At 40.9% G+C, this 14460-nt stretch overlaps 1 protein-coding gene across 3 annotated transcripts in view; it reads left to right on the top strand.

The window, feature by feature from the left end:
• The window catches only part of lyar (Ly1 antibody reactive homolog (mouse)), a 39896-nt gene that overhangs the window by 1634 nt on the left and 23802 nt on the right, over positions 1-14460 (top strand). The window contains exons 2-6 of one of the 3 annotated variants that reach the window (XM_072578762.1): positions 2069-2153; positions 3430-3598; positions 4314-4428; positions 5972-6079; positions 7495-7578. In XM_072578762.1, the coding sequence (XP_072434863.1) occupies positions 3477-3598; positions 4314-4428; positions 5972-6079; positions 7495-7578 (429 nt within the window). In that variant the 5' untranslated portion in view covers positions 2069-2153; positions 3430-3476. The remainder of the gene's footprint in view (positions 1-2068; positions 2154-3429; positions 3599-4313; positions 4429-5971; positions 6080-7494; positions 7579-14460) is intronic. The other 2 variants (XM_072578850.1, XM_072578945.1) reach the window with 2 other exon arrangements.

Raw genomic sequence — 14460 nt, forward strand, 5'->3', positions numbered from 1 at the left:
CTTATTCATGTACTTATACAAATGTCTTTTAAACGTTCTGATAATACCCACATCCAGCACTTTGTCAGGAAATCCATGCCACATGCGAACTACCCTCTCCGTAAAAAAAAATACCCCTCGTATCTTGTTAACCCGGGAGAAAGTGAGGCTTACCAATCTTGAAGAGCTTATGCTTGAAACGTTGATTCTCCTGCTCCTCTGAAGCTGCCTGACCAGCTGTGCTTTTCTAGCACCACACTCTCGATTTGTTAACCCAGGTCAGGATGTTGTCCAGGCTTTGCTGCAAAAGGACATGGATTATATCAGTATTTGAGTTGTCATCAATTTTGCTTCACATTCTACAATCATCAGTAAGCAGTCCTAACTCGATTTTACGATCAAGGGAAAGTCAGTATTAAATCAGCTGACGCTGGTTGGGCCCTGGGCACTACCCTAAGGAGCTTCTGTCGAGATGAATGACCCTCAAATATAACCATTTTCCTTTGTGTCAGGTATGAGGAAGAATCCGTGTCTATCTGTGTGTTTCGTGCTCTCGCACTTTCTCTCTTGCATGTACTCTCCCTCTGTCTCTGTCTCTTTGCTCCCACTGCCCTCTTTCCCAATGTTTCCAGCTTTGCTAGGGATTTTTGCTGCCATTCTTGCTCAACTGCTGCCCTGAGGTCAGGGTCAGTTATTCTCATCTCATCTCATGAATTCTGTTCTTATTTATGTGTCGAGTGGCTTTGACAGAACCCAAGCTGAGCATCAGCGAGTGCTAAGATGTCTCAGCTGGATTTGTCCTTTTTTTTTGTGTACAGGACTTCACTGGGTAATTTTCCACATTATCAGTAGATGCCAGTGTGGTACAGTGGTACAGGAACAGCTTGCCTAATGGCACAATCTGTTCTGGACCACAATTCTTCAGTACTATTACTGCAATATTGTCAGTGCTCAAAGGCCTTGCAGCACTCAGTGACTTTAGTAACTTCTTGATATCCCATTGGAGTGGAGTGAATTGAATTGGCTGAAAACGGACATCTCTGAAGTCAGTTGAGGTGGATTATCGACTCAGCAGTTTAGCTTGGCGTGGATGCAATTCTTCAGCATTGTCTTTAGAAAAGATACAATGGCACCCCTTATTGTTGAGGATAAGGCTGTTTGTAGAGTTTCCATCTCTTGTTTGTTTAATTATTATCACCATTGTGTGCCAACATTGAGAAGCTTAAATCTAGTTCTTTGGTTGTAGTGTCACTTAGACCTGTCTATTTCATGCCTTTTCCGCTGGGTATGCAATTAATATTGTGTTGTAGCTTCACTTTTAGGTGTGCCTGGTTCTTCTCTTGACATAACCTCCTGGACCCTTCACTGAACCAGGACTGATAGTAGAGTGGGGATGTGCTGGGTCACAAGGTTACAGATTGTGGTTGGGTACTGGTCTGCTGCTGCTGATGGCCTGTAATGCTTCATGAAATCTATACCACAGCACAGGCTTAGTGCTTTGGGTGAGAGGTAGGGGGAGGAAGGGCAGAGAGATAGATGCTAATCAGCAGCATAAATCTTTGCCTATGTTTGACTTGACACCTATGAAATTTCATAGGATCTTCAGTCAATATTCAGGGCTTCCTCAACAATTCCCTTGTGACTGGAAAGCACTGTGTTGCCACCTTTGCTGCCTGTGTCCTGCTGGTGGGACAGGACATACTCAGAAATGGTGATGGTATTGGCTGGGATATTGTCTCTGAGATATCATTCTGTAATATGATTATGGTTGACTGATCTGTGGAACATGTCTCAATTTTGGGAGCAAGGTCCAGATGTTGATCAGGAGGACTTTGCAAGGTTGACAAGGCTGAGTTTTCTGTTGTCATTTCGAGATTAATCCCAGCTGTCTGTCTTGTTTCATTTTGTTCCTTTAAACTTTGCAGTAGTTTGATACAACTAAATGATTTGTTAGGCCATGTAAGAGGGTATTTAGCCTACCACATTGTTGTGGGGCTGGAGACTAATTAGGCCAGACAGGTGAGAACGACACAGAAACAGTTCAAAAGAAGGGTTGTGACTCAATGCCAGCTCTGCTTTCTCTCCACAGATACTGCCAGATGTGTGGAGTTTCTCCAACAACTTCTGTTTTTATTTCATATTTCCAGCATCTGCAATTCTTTGGTTTATTTAAGGTAAGAATGGCAGATTTCCTTCCCTAAAGGACTTTTTTTTAAAATGACAGTCGACAATGCTTCCATGGTTGCTGTTAAGCCATCTTTTTGTTCTATATTTTATTGAATTCTACCAGAAGTTAACATTAGTTTGGGGTCTGGATAACTAGTCCATTGACATTATGATAATGTCATTGCCTCCCATGGTTTCAGAGCTATCTTTTTCCATCACTGGTACCATTTTCTTTCACCTGTGTAACTTTGTTTACATCTGCTTTTGGCAGAAATACTTATTTCTGAAATCCTCATCTATCCCTACACTTATCTATTTCATTGCACTCTTGGATGGCCTTCCAATTTCTATCCATTGGAATGTACCCATAACTCAGCTACCAAGATTAGATTAGATTACTTACAGTGTGGAAACAGGCCCTTCGGCCCAACAAGTCCACACCGCCCCGCCGAAGCGCAACCCACCCATACCCCTACATTTACCCCTTTACCTAACACTGCAGGCAATTTATCATGGCCAATTCACCTGACCTGCACATCTTTGGACTGGCACTAAGATCCTAACTGGCACTAAGTCCTGTCCATCCATCATTCCTGTCCTCGAATCTACATTGCGTCCTGGCACAACAAGGCCATGATTTTTAAAATCTCGAAGTAATTTTGCCTCTTCCTATTTCTCTTCCCTGATTCAGCCATACAGCCCTTCTGTGCTTGACTAATTTTTGCCTTTTCTCTGTTCATGATTTTCTTCTTCTCTCTGTTGGCACTCAAACCTTCTAATGCCTTGGACCTAAACTCTGAAATTCCCTCTTTACTTGCTCCTTAACATTTTTGCTAACTGCTCAAAGTAAGCTTTAGTACTGTGCTTAATATCTTTTGCATCTTTCTCGTGATTTGCTCACTCTTAGTGACTGTTATAATAGATTTGACTGAGTTTCTTCGTTACATCCCCTGACCTATTTGAATAGGTCTAATTTTCTATCACTTGGTAAAGCAAAATACTGCAGATACTGGAAACCTGAAGTGTAACAGGAAATGCTGGAAATACTCAGCAAGTTAAGCAGCATGAATGGAAAGCTTAAAACACTGTTAATCTTTTAAATTAATGGCTTTTCATTAGAACTGAATCTGGACAGAAGTGTGAATAACAGGATTTATTTGATGTTTACTATTTCATCCATTATTCTAAAGCCAACTGCAATAATAAGAGAACATCAGCATTAGTAAAGCCTATATTTGGACTGATTATTTTTCCATTTCTGAGATATATTTTTTGGTGTTACAGATATTGCTTTGTGGTGAGTGAGGAGAAGGGACCTAGAATAAAACAAAATGGTGGTCTTCATCTGTAATGGATGTGGAGCATCAGTTAAGAAAGCTCAAGTGGAAAAGCATTTTAATAGTTGTCGGAATTGTCCATGTTTGTCATGTATTGACTGTGGGAAGGACTTTTGGTAAGTGTCATGGGTATGTAAGAGGTTTTAGCTTGTTAATGGATGTCATATTCTATCTAAATTTTAAGGGTTTTATTAAGAGTTTGTTTTGTTTTATTTTGATGTTCATCTGAGATGACTTATTGGCATTCCCATTGCTTGTAAGGCTGTACTTTGGCTACCTCTGCTGCTGGGAGAAAGTGAGGACTGCAGATGCTGGAGATCAGAGCTGAAAATGTGTTGATGGAAAAGCGCAGCAGGTCAGGCAGCATCCAAGGAACAGGAGAATCGACGTTTCGGGCATCAGCCCGTAAGCCCTGATTCCTGAAGAAGGGCTGATGCCCGAAACGTCGATTCTCCTGTTCCTTGGATGTTGCCTGACCTGATGCGCTTTTCCATCAACACATTTTCAGCTCTTACCTCTGCTGCTGCTGACATAATGTTTGTATATTGTGCCAGCTGTTATCTTCCCCAACCGTCCTCCTGCTGCTGTTATCTAATGGTGGTTGCAAAATGATTGAATTGATAGCACTGTATATAGTTCAACATGCTGTCAGAATATGTGGAGCTAAACTATTTAATCTTTGCAGCTGTGGTTTTGAAGATTACTCTTTAAGTTTGCGCTGTACATTGTTAGCTATGGTCAATGAAATTGTAAATAAAAGCTTACTCCTACATAATCGAGATAAAATAATAGTTGACAATCCTCTGAAAAGAAGTCTGCAACTGTTTATAGGGGAGAGGATTACAAGACACATATTAAATGCATCAGTGAAGATGAAAAGTATGGTGGTAAAGGATTTGAAGCCAAGACCAAAAAAGGTGATTTGAAACAACAGCAGTGGATAGAGGTAAATAAATCTTTCTTTGCATCTCACACTTAGTGTGCTTCTAGGAACTCAAAAGGCTGCAATAGTTCATACATGTTTTAAAATGTTTGTCAGTTGTAGCAGGCTGCTCAACTCTAATCAAATCTTGCCCACCTTTTATGTTGTTGATGGTAGTCGTGTAAAAGTTTCTACATAACATTGTTGAATACATTTTTATTACCTCAAATAAGACCACGTATGACCAGCAGGCCTTAAGTGAGATTTTTGGGGATTTAATAAAAGCACTAAATATGTATTCAAGAATTTCTTGAACCATTCTGATCGCTTGACTTTAGGAGATTTTTGCTGACACTGGTGCATTGTGCACATTTGCCCGCAATTCCAGTGTAAGCAAATGCTGTTATTTCAAAAATCAAAATAGAAAATTTTGGACAGTGCAGTGAAGTTAAAATGATTTGAGTGTATACAGTGTATGTAGTTTTGTTGTATGTGGACTCCAGTTCAAGAGCAGTTGGATTCTGGTACTTTAATGTTTAAACATATGAGCAGCAAGAGGTAATTCAGCCCCTTGAGGGGGTCCCTCTTGTGGCACTGTGATTCTGTCCCTACCTCTGCTCCAGAAATGTGTAACCCATGAAAGAATTTCCTTTTTTGAAAAAAAACCTGCTGCTTATTTATACTGCTTTTAAGTGCAGTAATCAAGCAAGAGGAAATGAAGTTATATTTTCTTATCATTGTTTACTGCAGTTTTTGTTTGTAGCATTTGTTATCGATTGTAATAGTGGGTCTGACTTGGAAACAACGTGTTGGAGAAACCCAGTAGGTCTTTGAGCATCTCTGGACAGAGAAGCAGAGAATATTTAAAGTCAAATATGACACTTTTTTTTTCAGGAACTGAACTGTGATTCCTACATTGTATGTATTATTTAATAAAGGTTGTATGCATTTTAAATTTGTGATGAAACTTTAAGAGGTGTATTTTGTCCTTTTTTTAATGAACAAAGGTTGCCAAGTGGTCTCTTCCAAGCCAAAAAAGTAAACAGCTTGTGAGAACTTGGATTTTATTTTGAAAATTGTGGAGTTTGCAATTCTACCTTTGTCTGCATGTGTTTCCTCTGATGCTCCAGTTTCCTCCCTCAGTCCAAAGATGTGCAGGTTGTATGGAATGCCCGTGTTAAATTGCCCACAGTATCGAGGGATGTGCAGGCTAGGTGGATTAGCATTGGGAATACAGGGTTAGGGTAGAGGCTTGGGTCCTGATGGGATGGTCTTTAGAGGGTCAGTGTGGACTCAATTGGCTAAATGGCCTGCTTCCACGTGTTGGGATTCTATTCGAGAAGCTGCATAAATGGATGGAGTCAGGCTGCCACAGGACTATGGTTTTAGTTTATCTTTCATTGGTTGCTGGGGTTTTGAACATTGTCTCTGTCTCGCTCTTGCTCTCCCTCTCTGTCTCGCACTCTCTTCTCCCTCTGCTCTGTATCTCGCTCCTTCTCGCTCCATCTCTCTTGAATAAGAGGGTACAGCTGCAGATGTTAACTTTAGTCTGTTTTCCTGTATATAGACAGTCCATCAAATCATGAATGAATCAAATGTTAACCCCAAGGTGCGTGAAATTCTGGAACAAATGAATTCTTATGATAACATACCTCGGAAAAAAGCCAAATTTCAGGTTTGTGTGTTTTGACTTTTTTCTGTTTAATGATAACAACTTGATTTTTTATATTGTGACATATTTACCACAATGCATTTTCATCAAATTCTGCACTTGTGTCAATTTAAGCAGTTTATAAAATGGAAAAAGCTCCTATGGGATGTTTCAAAACATTAGCTAAAACAATAATTTCATTAAGCATATAATTTAAACAGACTCCCCAGGGTACACCATCATTTACTGTACAAAACTACTTTTCTATATTCACAATTTGTTACTTGCTGAACAACAGCAAGTGGAAAGCATTATGAATTTTGATGGCTTGTTTAGGTAACTGACCTTCATTGTGATACGTAATGTGAAATAAGGTTAAATTGGGAGTTGTTAATGCAACTGTATGTGAGGGAGTGGAAGTCACTTTCTCAAGCTGTTAAAATTGTAGCCATTACTTGGAAGTCTCCTTTAGTGTCTCTCAATGTCACTAATATAGTGTTAATAGAGTAAATGCAATGTGCTTCAGAATTATTAGTACTGGGTAGTTCAGTTGGCTGGATGGCCAGTTTATGATGCAGACTGTTGCCAACATCATTGATTAAATTCTTGCAACTGCTGACATTGTCATGAAGGACTCTCCTTCTCAACTTCTCCCCTCATCTGACGTGTGGTGACCCTCAGATTAAATTACCACCAGTCGTCCATCTTTCTAATGAGACAGCACTCTATAATCTGATAGGACCGAGGCAACTTTCCAGCTCTTACTTTCATTAGTAGCCTATCTTTGATCAGAGATCTTTGCAGCTTGAATTGTTTACACTTTTTCAGATGAGAGTTTACAACAGCTCAGCATTTTAAGACAGCTGTGCAGCTGCAATAAAGTGATACCTAGGTTGGTTTCCGTGTATATGTGTGTATACGTGTTCAAATACAGGCAATTTATAAATGTTTATGTGAATACCAAATTCTGAAAGGATACATTTTTGAGGCATCTGTGACTTAATGTACAGTTTAATATACTGACGTACAAACAACCTATCAATACATGAAAAGAAAAATTCAAAAGTGCTGAAAATCTGCAATAAAAACAAGATAAATAAGTATACCCACAAAGTCAGTCAGCATCTGTAAAGATAGATTCTAATGTTCCAAATCCATAATCTTTGAGATTCAAAGATGCATTCTGAAACATAATTTTCTCTTTACAGATGTTTTGTGTGTGTGTGTGTTGCCAGCATTTTCATCTTGTTTTGAACAGCTTGAAGAATTTTCAAAGGTCCAAAGTTGAATTTGAGTTGTGCTAAGAAAGCTTGTTTCTGATAGTCTTAAAAATAAAAATTTCAAGGATTGACTTAATAGCAATAGTCAATTTCAGAAACAGCATAAATTACATGCAGAGAAAATACATAGGTATTTATATATTTTCCATTGTATTGCAGAACTGGATGAAAAACAGTTTGCAGATCTACAGTGAGGCACTACAGGGGCAGGTTTGGGAGATCTTTGCTGCTGCTCTCTCCAAAGTAAGTCTATGTGCACAACTGCAATTCCAACTCCAATAGATCACCTGCAATTGACCTTAGGTCAAAATAAAATGCGTTACGTGCTTTGGTCTTCCCAATGTTATTAGAAAGTTCCAGGATTGGCAGTGAATCAATCATAGCTAATGAATCACGATTATCACTTTGAATAAATCAATAAAGAGATTCTACAAGTACATTAAGGACAAAAGAGCAACTAAGGAGAGAATAGGACCCATTAAAGATCAACAAGGCTGTCTCTATGTGGACCCACTGGAAATGGGTGGGATACTAAACAAATATTTTGCCTCAGTGTCTACTGTGGAAAAAGACCTGCAAACTGGGAACTTGGGCAAATAAATAGTAATGTCTTAAACAGTCCATATTTGGAAGAGGAGCTGCTGGAGGTCTGAAATGCAAAAGGTATGTAAGTCAACAGACAGTCGGTGCAGGAGTAGGCCATTCTGCCCTTCGAGCCTAAACCCACCATTCAATATGATCATGGCTGATCATCCTTGTTCCTGCCTTATCTCCATAACCCTTGATCCCACTATCCTTGAGAGCTCTATCCAACTCTTTCTTAAATGAATCCAGAGACTGGGCCTCCACTGCCCTCTGGGGCAGAGCCTTCCACACAGCCACCACTCTCTGGGTGAAGAAGTTTCTCCTCAACTCTGTCCTAAATGGTCTACCCCGTATTTTTAAGCTGTGTCCTCTGGTTTGGCACTCACCCATCAGCGGAAACATGTTTCCTGCCTCCAGAATGTCCAATCCTTTAATAATCTTTTACGTCTCAATCAGATCCCGTCTCAGTCTTCTAAACTCAAGGGTATACAAGCCCAGTCGCTCCAGTCTTTCAGCGTAAGGTAGTCCCGCCATTCCAGGAATTGGCCTCGTGAACCTATGCTGCACTCCCTCAATAGCCAGAATGTCTTTCCTCAAATTTGGAGACCAGAACTGTACACAATACTCCAGGTGTGGTCTCACCAGGGCCCTGTACAGCTGCAGAAGAACCTCTTTGCTTCTATACTCAATCCCTCTTGTTATGAAGGCCAGCATGCTATTAGCCATCTTCACTACCAGCTGTACCTGCATGCTTATCTTCATTGACTGGTGTACAAGAACACCCAGATCTCTTTGTACTGCCCCTTTACCTAAATTGATTCCATTTAGGTAGTAATCTGCCTTCCTGTTCTTGCCACCAAATGGATAACCATACATTTATCCACATTAAACTGCATCTGCCATGCAGCTGACCACTCACCTAACCTGTCCAGGTCATCCTGTAATCTCCTAACATCCTCATCACATTTCACCCTGCCACCCAGCTTAGTATCATCAGCAAATATGCTAATGTTATTACTAATACCATCTTCTATATCAATATATATTGTAAAAAGCTGCGGTCCCAGCACTGATCCCTGCGGTACCCCACTGGTCACCACCTGCCATTCCGAAATGGAGCCGTTTATCACTACTGCTTGTTTCCTGTTAGCCAACCAACTTTCAATCCAAGTTAGTACTTTGCCCCCAATACCATGTGCCCTAATTTTGCTCACTAACCTCCTATGTGGGACTTTATCAAAGGCTTTCTGAAAGTCCAGGTACACTACATCCACTGGATCTCCCTTGTCCATCTTCAGAGTTACATCCTCAAACAATTCCAGAAGATTAGTCAAGCATGATTTCCCCTTCATAAATCCATGCTGACTCTGACCTATCCTGTTACTACTATCCAGATGTGTTGTAATTTCATCCTTTATAATAGACTCCAGCATCTTTCCCAACACTGAAGTTAGACTAACTGGTCTATAATTTCCTGCTTTCTCTCTCCCACCTTTCTTAAAAAGTGGTACAACATTAGCCACCCTCCAATCCGCAGGAACTGATCCCGAATCTATCGTACTCTGGAAAATAATCACCAACGCATCCACGATTTCTCGCGCCACCTCCTTCAGTATCCTGGGCTGTAGACTATCAAGCCCTGGGACTTATCAACCTTCAGACCTAACAGTCTCTCCAACACCAATTCCTGGCAAATATAAATTCCCTTCAGTTCAGGTCCTTCAGCTCCTGTTACCTCAGAGAGATTGCTTGTGTCTTCCCCAGTGAACACAGATCTGAAGTACCAATTCAATTCTTCTGCCATTTCTTTGTTCCACGTAATATCTTCCCCGTTTCTGTCTTCAAGGGCCCAATTTTAGTCTTAACCATTTTTTTGCCTTTCACATACCTAAGAAAGCTTTTACTATCCTCCTTTATATTTTTGGCCAGTTTACCTTCGTACCTCATTTTTTCTCTGCGTATTTCCTTCTTAGTAATCCTCTGTTGTTCTTTAAAAGCTTCCCAGTCCTCCGTTTTCCCACTTATCTTTGCTATGTTTTTCTCTTTTAACTCTATATGTTTCTTAACTTCCCTCGTCAGCCATGGCCACCCATGCCTCCTCCTAGGATTTTCTTTTTTGGAATGAACTGATCCTGCATCTTCTGCATTATACACAGAAATATCTGCCATTGTTCCTCCACTGTTCATCTCTGCTAAGGTATTACACCATTGTACTTTGGCCAGCTCCTCCCTCATAGCTCCATTGTTCACTTTTATTCAACAGAAATATTGTCACTTCTGATTGTACCCTCTCCCTCTCAAATTGCAGATTGAAGCTTATTGTATTATGATCACTACTTCCCAATGGCTCCTTCACTTCGAGGTCCCTGATCAATTCTGGTTCGTTGCACAATACCTGATCCAGAATTGCCTTCTCCCTGGTCGGCTCCAGCACCAGCTGTTCTAAGAATCCATCTCGGCACTCCACAAAGTCTCTTTCTTGAGATCCAATACCATCCTGATTCTCCCAGTCTACCTGCATGTTGAAATACCCCATAACAACTGTAGTAACATCTTTGCGACAGGCCAATTTCAGCTCCTTATTCAACCTACACCCTACATCCAGACTACTGTTTGGGGGCCTGTTGATAATTCCCAAGAGGGTCTTTTTATCCTTAGAATTTCTTAGCTCTATCCATACTGACTCTACATCCCCTGATTCTAGGTCCCCCTGCCCAAGGGACTGAATATCATCCCTTACCAACATGGCCACCCCACCCCCTCTGCCCGTCCCTGGGACCTGATCAAGTGTATCTCAGGACATTGTGGGAAGCTAAGGAAGAAATTTCAGGGTTCTTAATAGAGAGATTTGTATCGTCGACAGCCATCTTCCAGTCTTCCAGCACTTCAATCGTGGCAAATGTTGTGCTTTTATTTAGGAACGGCTATAAGGAAAAGCCTGAGAACTATAGACTGGTGAGTTTGACATCAGTGGTGGGGATGTTGTTGGAGCAGTTTCTGAGAGACTGAATTAATATGCATTTGGAGAGGTAGGGACTGATTAGGACCGTCAGCATGGCTTTGTGCATTGGATATCGTCTCTCTAACTTGATTGAGTTTTTTTAGGACCTGACCAAGAACATAGCTGATGGCAGAGTGGTAGGCGCTGTCTGCATAGACTTAAGTAAGGGTCTGCTTAGTAGAGTGGCTAGTAATGTTAGATCCCTTGGGATTCAGGGAGCGCTAGTCAACTGGATATGAAACTGGCTTGTCAGTAGCAGAGAGGGTGGTGGTAAAGGGTTACCTTTTGGACAGGAGGTCTGTGACCAGCGGTGTGCCACAATGATCAGTGCTGGGTCCAATGTTTGACATTTCTATAAACAATTTAGATGAGAATTTAAGAAGCGTGGTTAGTAAGTTTGTGAATGACACCAGAATTAGTGGTACAGTGCGCAGTGAGGAAGATTATCCAAGAGTACGATGGGATTTTGATCAGCTGGATCAAGGAGTGGCAGATGGAATTTAATTTAATTTAGATAATTGTAAGGTGTTGCATTTTAGTAAGACAAACCAGGGCAAGATTACACAGGTAGTGTTGGGTAGTGTTGCTGAATAAAAAAACCTAGAGGTTCAGGCACATAGTTCCTTGAAAGTTGCATCACAGATAGACAGAGTGGTGAAGAAGGCATTTGGTGCACTCGTCTTCATTGGTCAGAGCATCGACTGTAGGAGTTAGGACGTCGTGTTGCCGCTGTACAGTACGTTTGTGAGGTCTCTTTTGGAGTACTATGTACAGTTCTGGTTGCCCTGTTATAGGAGGGATATTATTAAATTGGAGAGGGTGCAGAAAAGATGTACAAAGATTAGATTAGATTCTAATCTAATCTAATCTAATCCTTGTACATCTTTTCTGCACCCTCTCCAATTTAATAATATCCCTCCTATAACAGGGCAACCAGAACTGTACACAGTACTCCAAAAGAGACCTCACAAACGTACTGTACAGCGGCAACATGACGTCCTAACTCCTACAGTCGATGCTCTGACCAATGAAGACGAGTGCACCAAATGCCTTCACCACCCTGTTACCCACAGCCATGATAACTCAGTTCTGGTATGTTCACCGAGCTGAGAAGTTTATTTGCAGACGTTTCATTCCCTGTCTAGGTGACATCTTCAGAGCTTTGGAGCCTCCTCTGAAGTGCTGCTGTAATGTGCCTTCTGGAATTTATTTGGTTCCGTTTCTGCGGTTTCTGGTTGCAAGTTCCGGTTGTTCGTTGCAGTGGCCAGTATATAGGTCTAGGTCTGTGTGCTTGTTGATGGAGACTGTGGACTGGTACCATGCTTCTAGGAATTCCCTGGCTGTCCTCTGTTTGGCTTGCCCTATGATCATTGTTTTGTCCCAGTCAACTTTGTGGTCCCTGTCATCTGTGTGTATGGCTACTAGGCACAGCTGGTCGTGGCATTTCGTGGCTAGTTCGTGTTTGTGAATGCACATTTTTAGTTGTCTGCCTGTTTGCTTTTGTATAGTGTTTCGTGCAGTCTTCGTATGGAATCTTGTAAATTACGTTAGTCTTGCACATGATGGGCATAGGGTCTTGTGTTCTGGTGAGTTGTCTGAGCGTGCCTGTTGGTTTATGGGTTGTCATGAATCCCAGTGGGCAGAGAAGTCTGGCTGTCAGTTCGAGACACTTTTTAATATAAGGTAGCATGGCTAGTGAGTTAGGTTGTGGCATATCTCATCACGTTTGTCTGGTAGGCATCTGCAGATGAAATTGCGGGGATATCCGTTCTTGGTTAATACTCAGTAGAGGTGTTCTTCTTCCCTTCCTAGATCTGGAGTGCTGCAGTGTGTTGTAGCCCTTTTGAACAGGGTCTTAAATGTGTTTTGGGTGGCTGCTGTTGTAATTCAGGACTTGGTTGGTGTGTATTGCTTTCCTGTATATTGTTGTGGGGCATACACCATTCTGTGTTCTTTGTACCGTCACAATGGGGGTTGATTGTTGGTTTCCTTCTCTCTCTTAAGTATGATCCCTGTGAGTATGGTGTTGATGATTTGATGGTTTGAGTTATAAGGATAGGCTGGGACTATTTTCCCTGAACTGTATGAGGTGAGGGGTGACCTTGTAGAGAGTTATAAAATCATGAGGGGCATTTATTCAGGTGAATTGCAAAGGTCTTTTCCCTAGGGTAGGGGAATTCAAAATAGAGGACATAATTTTAAAATTAGAGGGGAAAGTTTTTAAAAAGGACCTGAGGGAAAACCTTTTCACACATATGGATTGAATTGCCAGAGGACATGATAGGTGTAGGTACAGTTACAATGTTTAAAAGACAATTGGGCAGGTACATGAATAGGAAAGGTTTAGAGGGATATGAGCCAAAAGCAGGCAAATAGGACTAGTTTAGTTCGGGAAACCTGGTCAGCGTGGATGAGTTGGACCAATGGGTCTATTTCCGTGCTGTAAGACTCTCCCTCTATGGTCATTTGACCTAAGGTGCATGATGACTCTAGAGCAATCCAGTTGATCGCATTCCTTGGTCTATCTCCATAGCTCTGAAATTTATTTCAGTTGCTTCTTTTTGAAATCAATCATTGTTTTTCACAGGAGTAGAGACATTTTCTCTCCAAACATTCTCTTTCCTAAAACCTTAAATCCATATCACTTACTGCTTTTACCATCAGCACATGAGAACAGCTTAGCTTTGTCTACCTTAGCTAAACATGTCATCATCACATCAAATCTCCCCTAAATATCTTGAGGACTCTTGCATCCTTGCCACAGTGAGTATAGTAATTGTATGCTAACCAGAACGTTTTAAAGGCTCAGCATTACTTCTTGCTTATGTACTTTAATACTTCTATTGACGAAGCCCAGGATCCAATATGCCTTGCTGACTTATCCCTCACTGTGTCCTGATGCATGGATGTGCAGCCACTAATCATTCGGTTCCTGAACCCTGTTTTGAAGCATTGCCATTTATTCTATATTAGAAGGGATAGGGAGAAGAAATAGAAGAAATCTGACATTTCTCGGTGCTAAATCCCATCTGCTACTTGTTGCCCATTCTGTCATCGTCGCTATGTTCTGGTGTAATCCATTAGCATTATCCTCTCTCTCAGCCACAGCTCATAAATTTTGTACAGTTGACAAACTTTAAAAAGTTGCTCTGGATTAAAATATCCAAATTATTTTAATATATTAAAAAACATATTTGGCCCGAGGACTGAATTTGGGGAACTCTGCTTCATCCATTCTCTTCTTTGTATAAAAGAACTATTTACCACAACCTACTGTCTTCTGTACTTGAGCCAATTTTCTATCAAAGCTGACATTGATCTTCCTATTCCATGAACTCCAGTTTTGGTAACCAGCATACTTTGTTACTTATCAAATGCTTCCTCAAAATCAATATGTACAGTATTCCCTTCATCAACATTCTTTGTTACTTCATCAAAATGTTTAATTTAATTAGTGGAGCACAATCTGCTTTGTGCTGGCTCTCCGTTATTAATGCAAAGCGCTCTAAATTTGATTTTATTTTCCCAATTTTTCTTTC

This window comes from Chiloscyllium punctatum, chromosome 1 (assembly GCF_047496795.1).
Source record: "Chiloscyllium punctatum isolate Juve2018m chromosome 1, sChiPun1.3, whole genome shotgun sequence".
Taxonomy (NCBI): domain Eukaryota; kingdom Metazoa; phylum Chordata; class Chondrichthyes; order Orectolobiformes; family Hemiscylliidae; genus Chiloscyllium; species Chiloscyllium punctatum.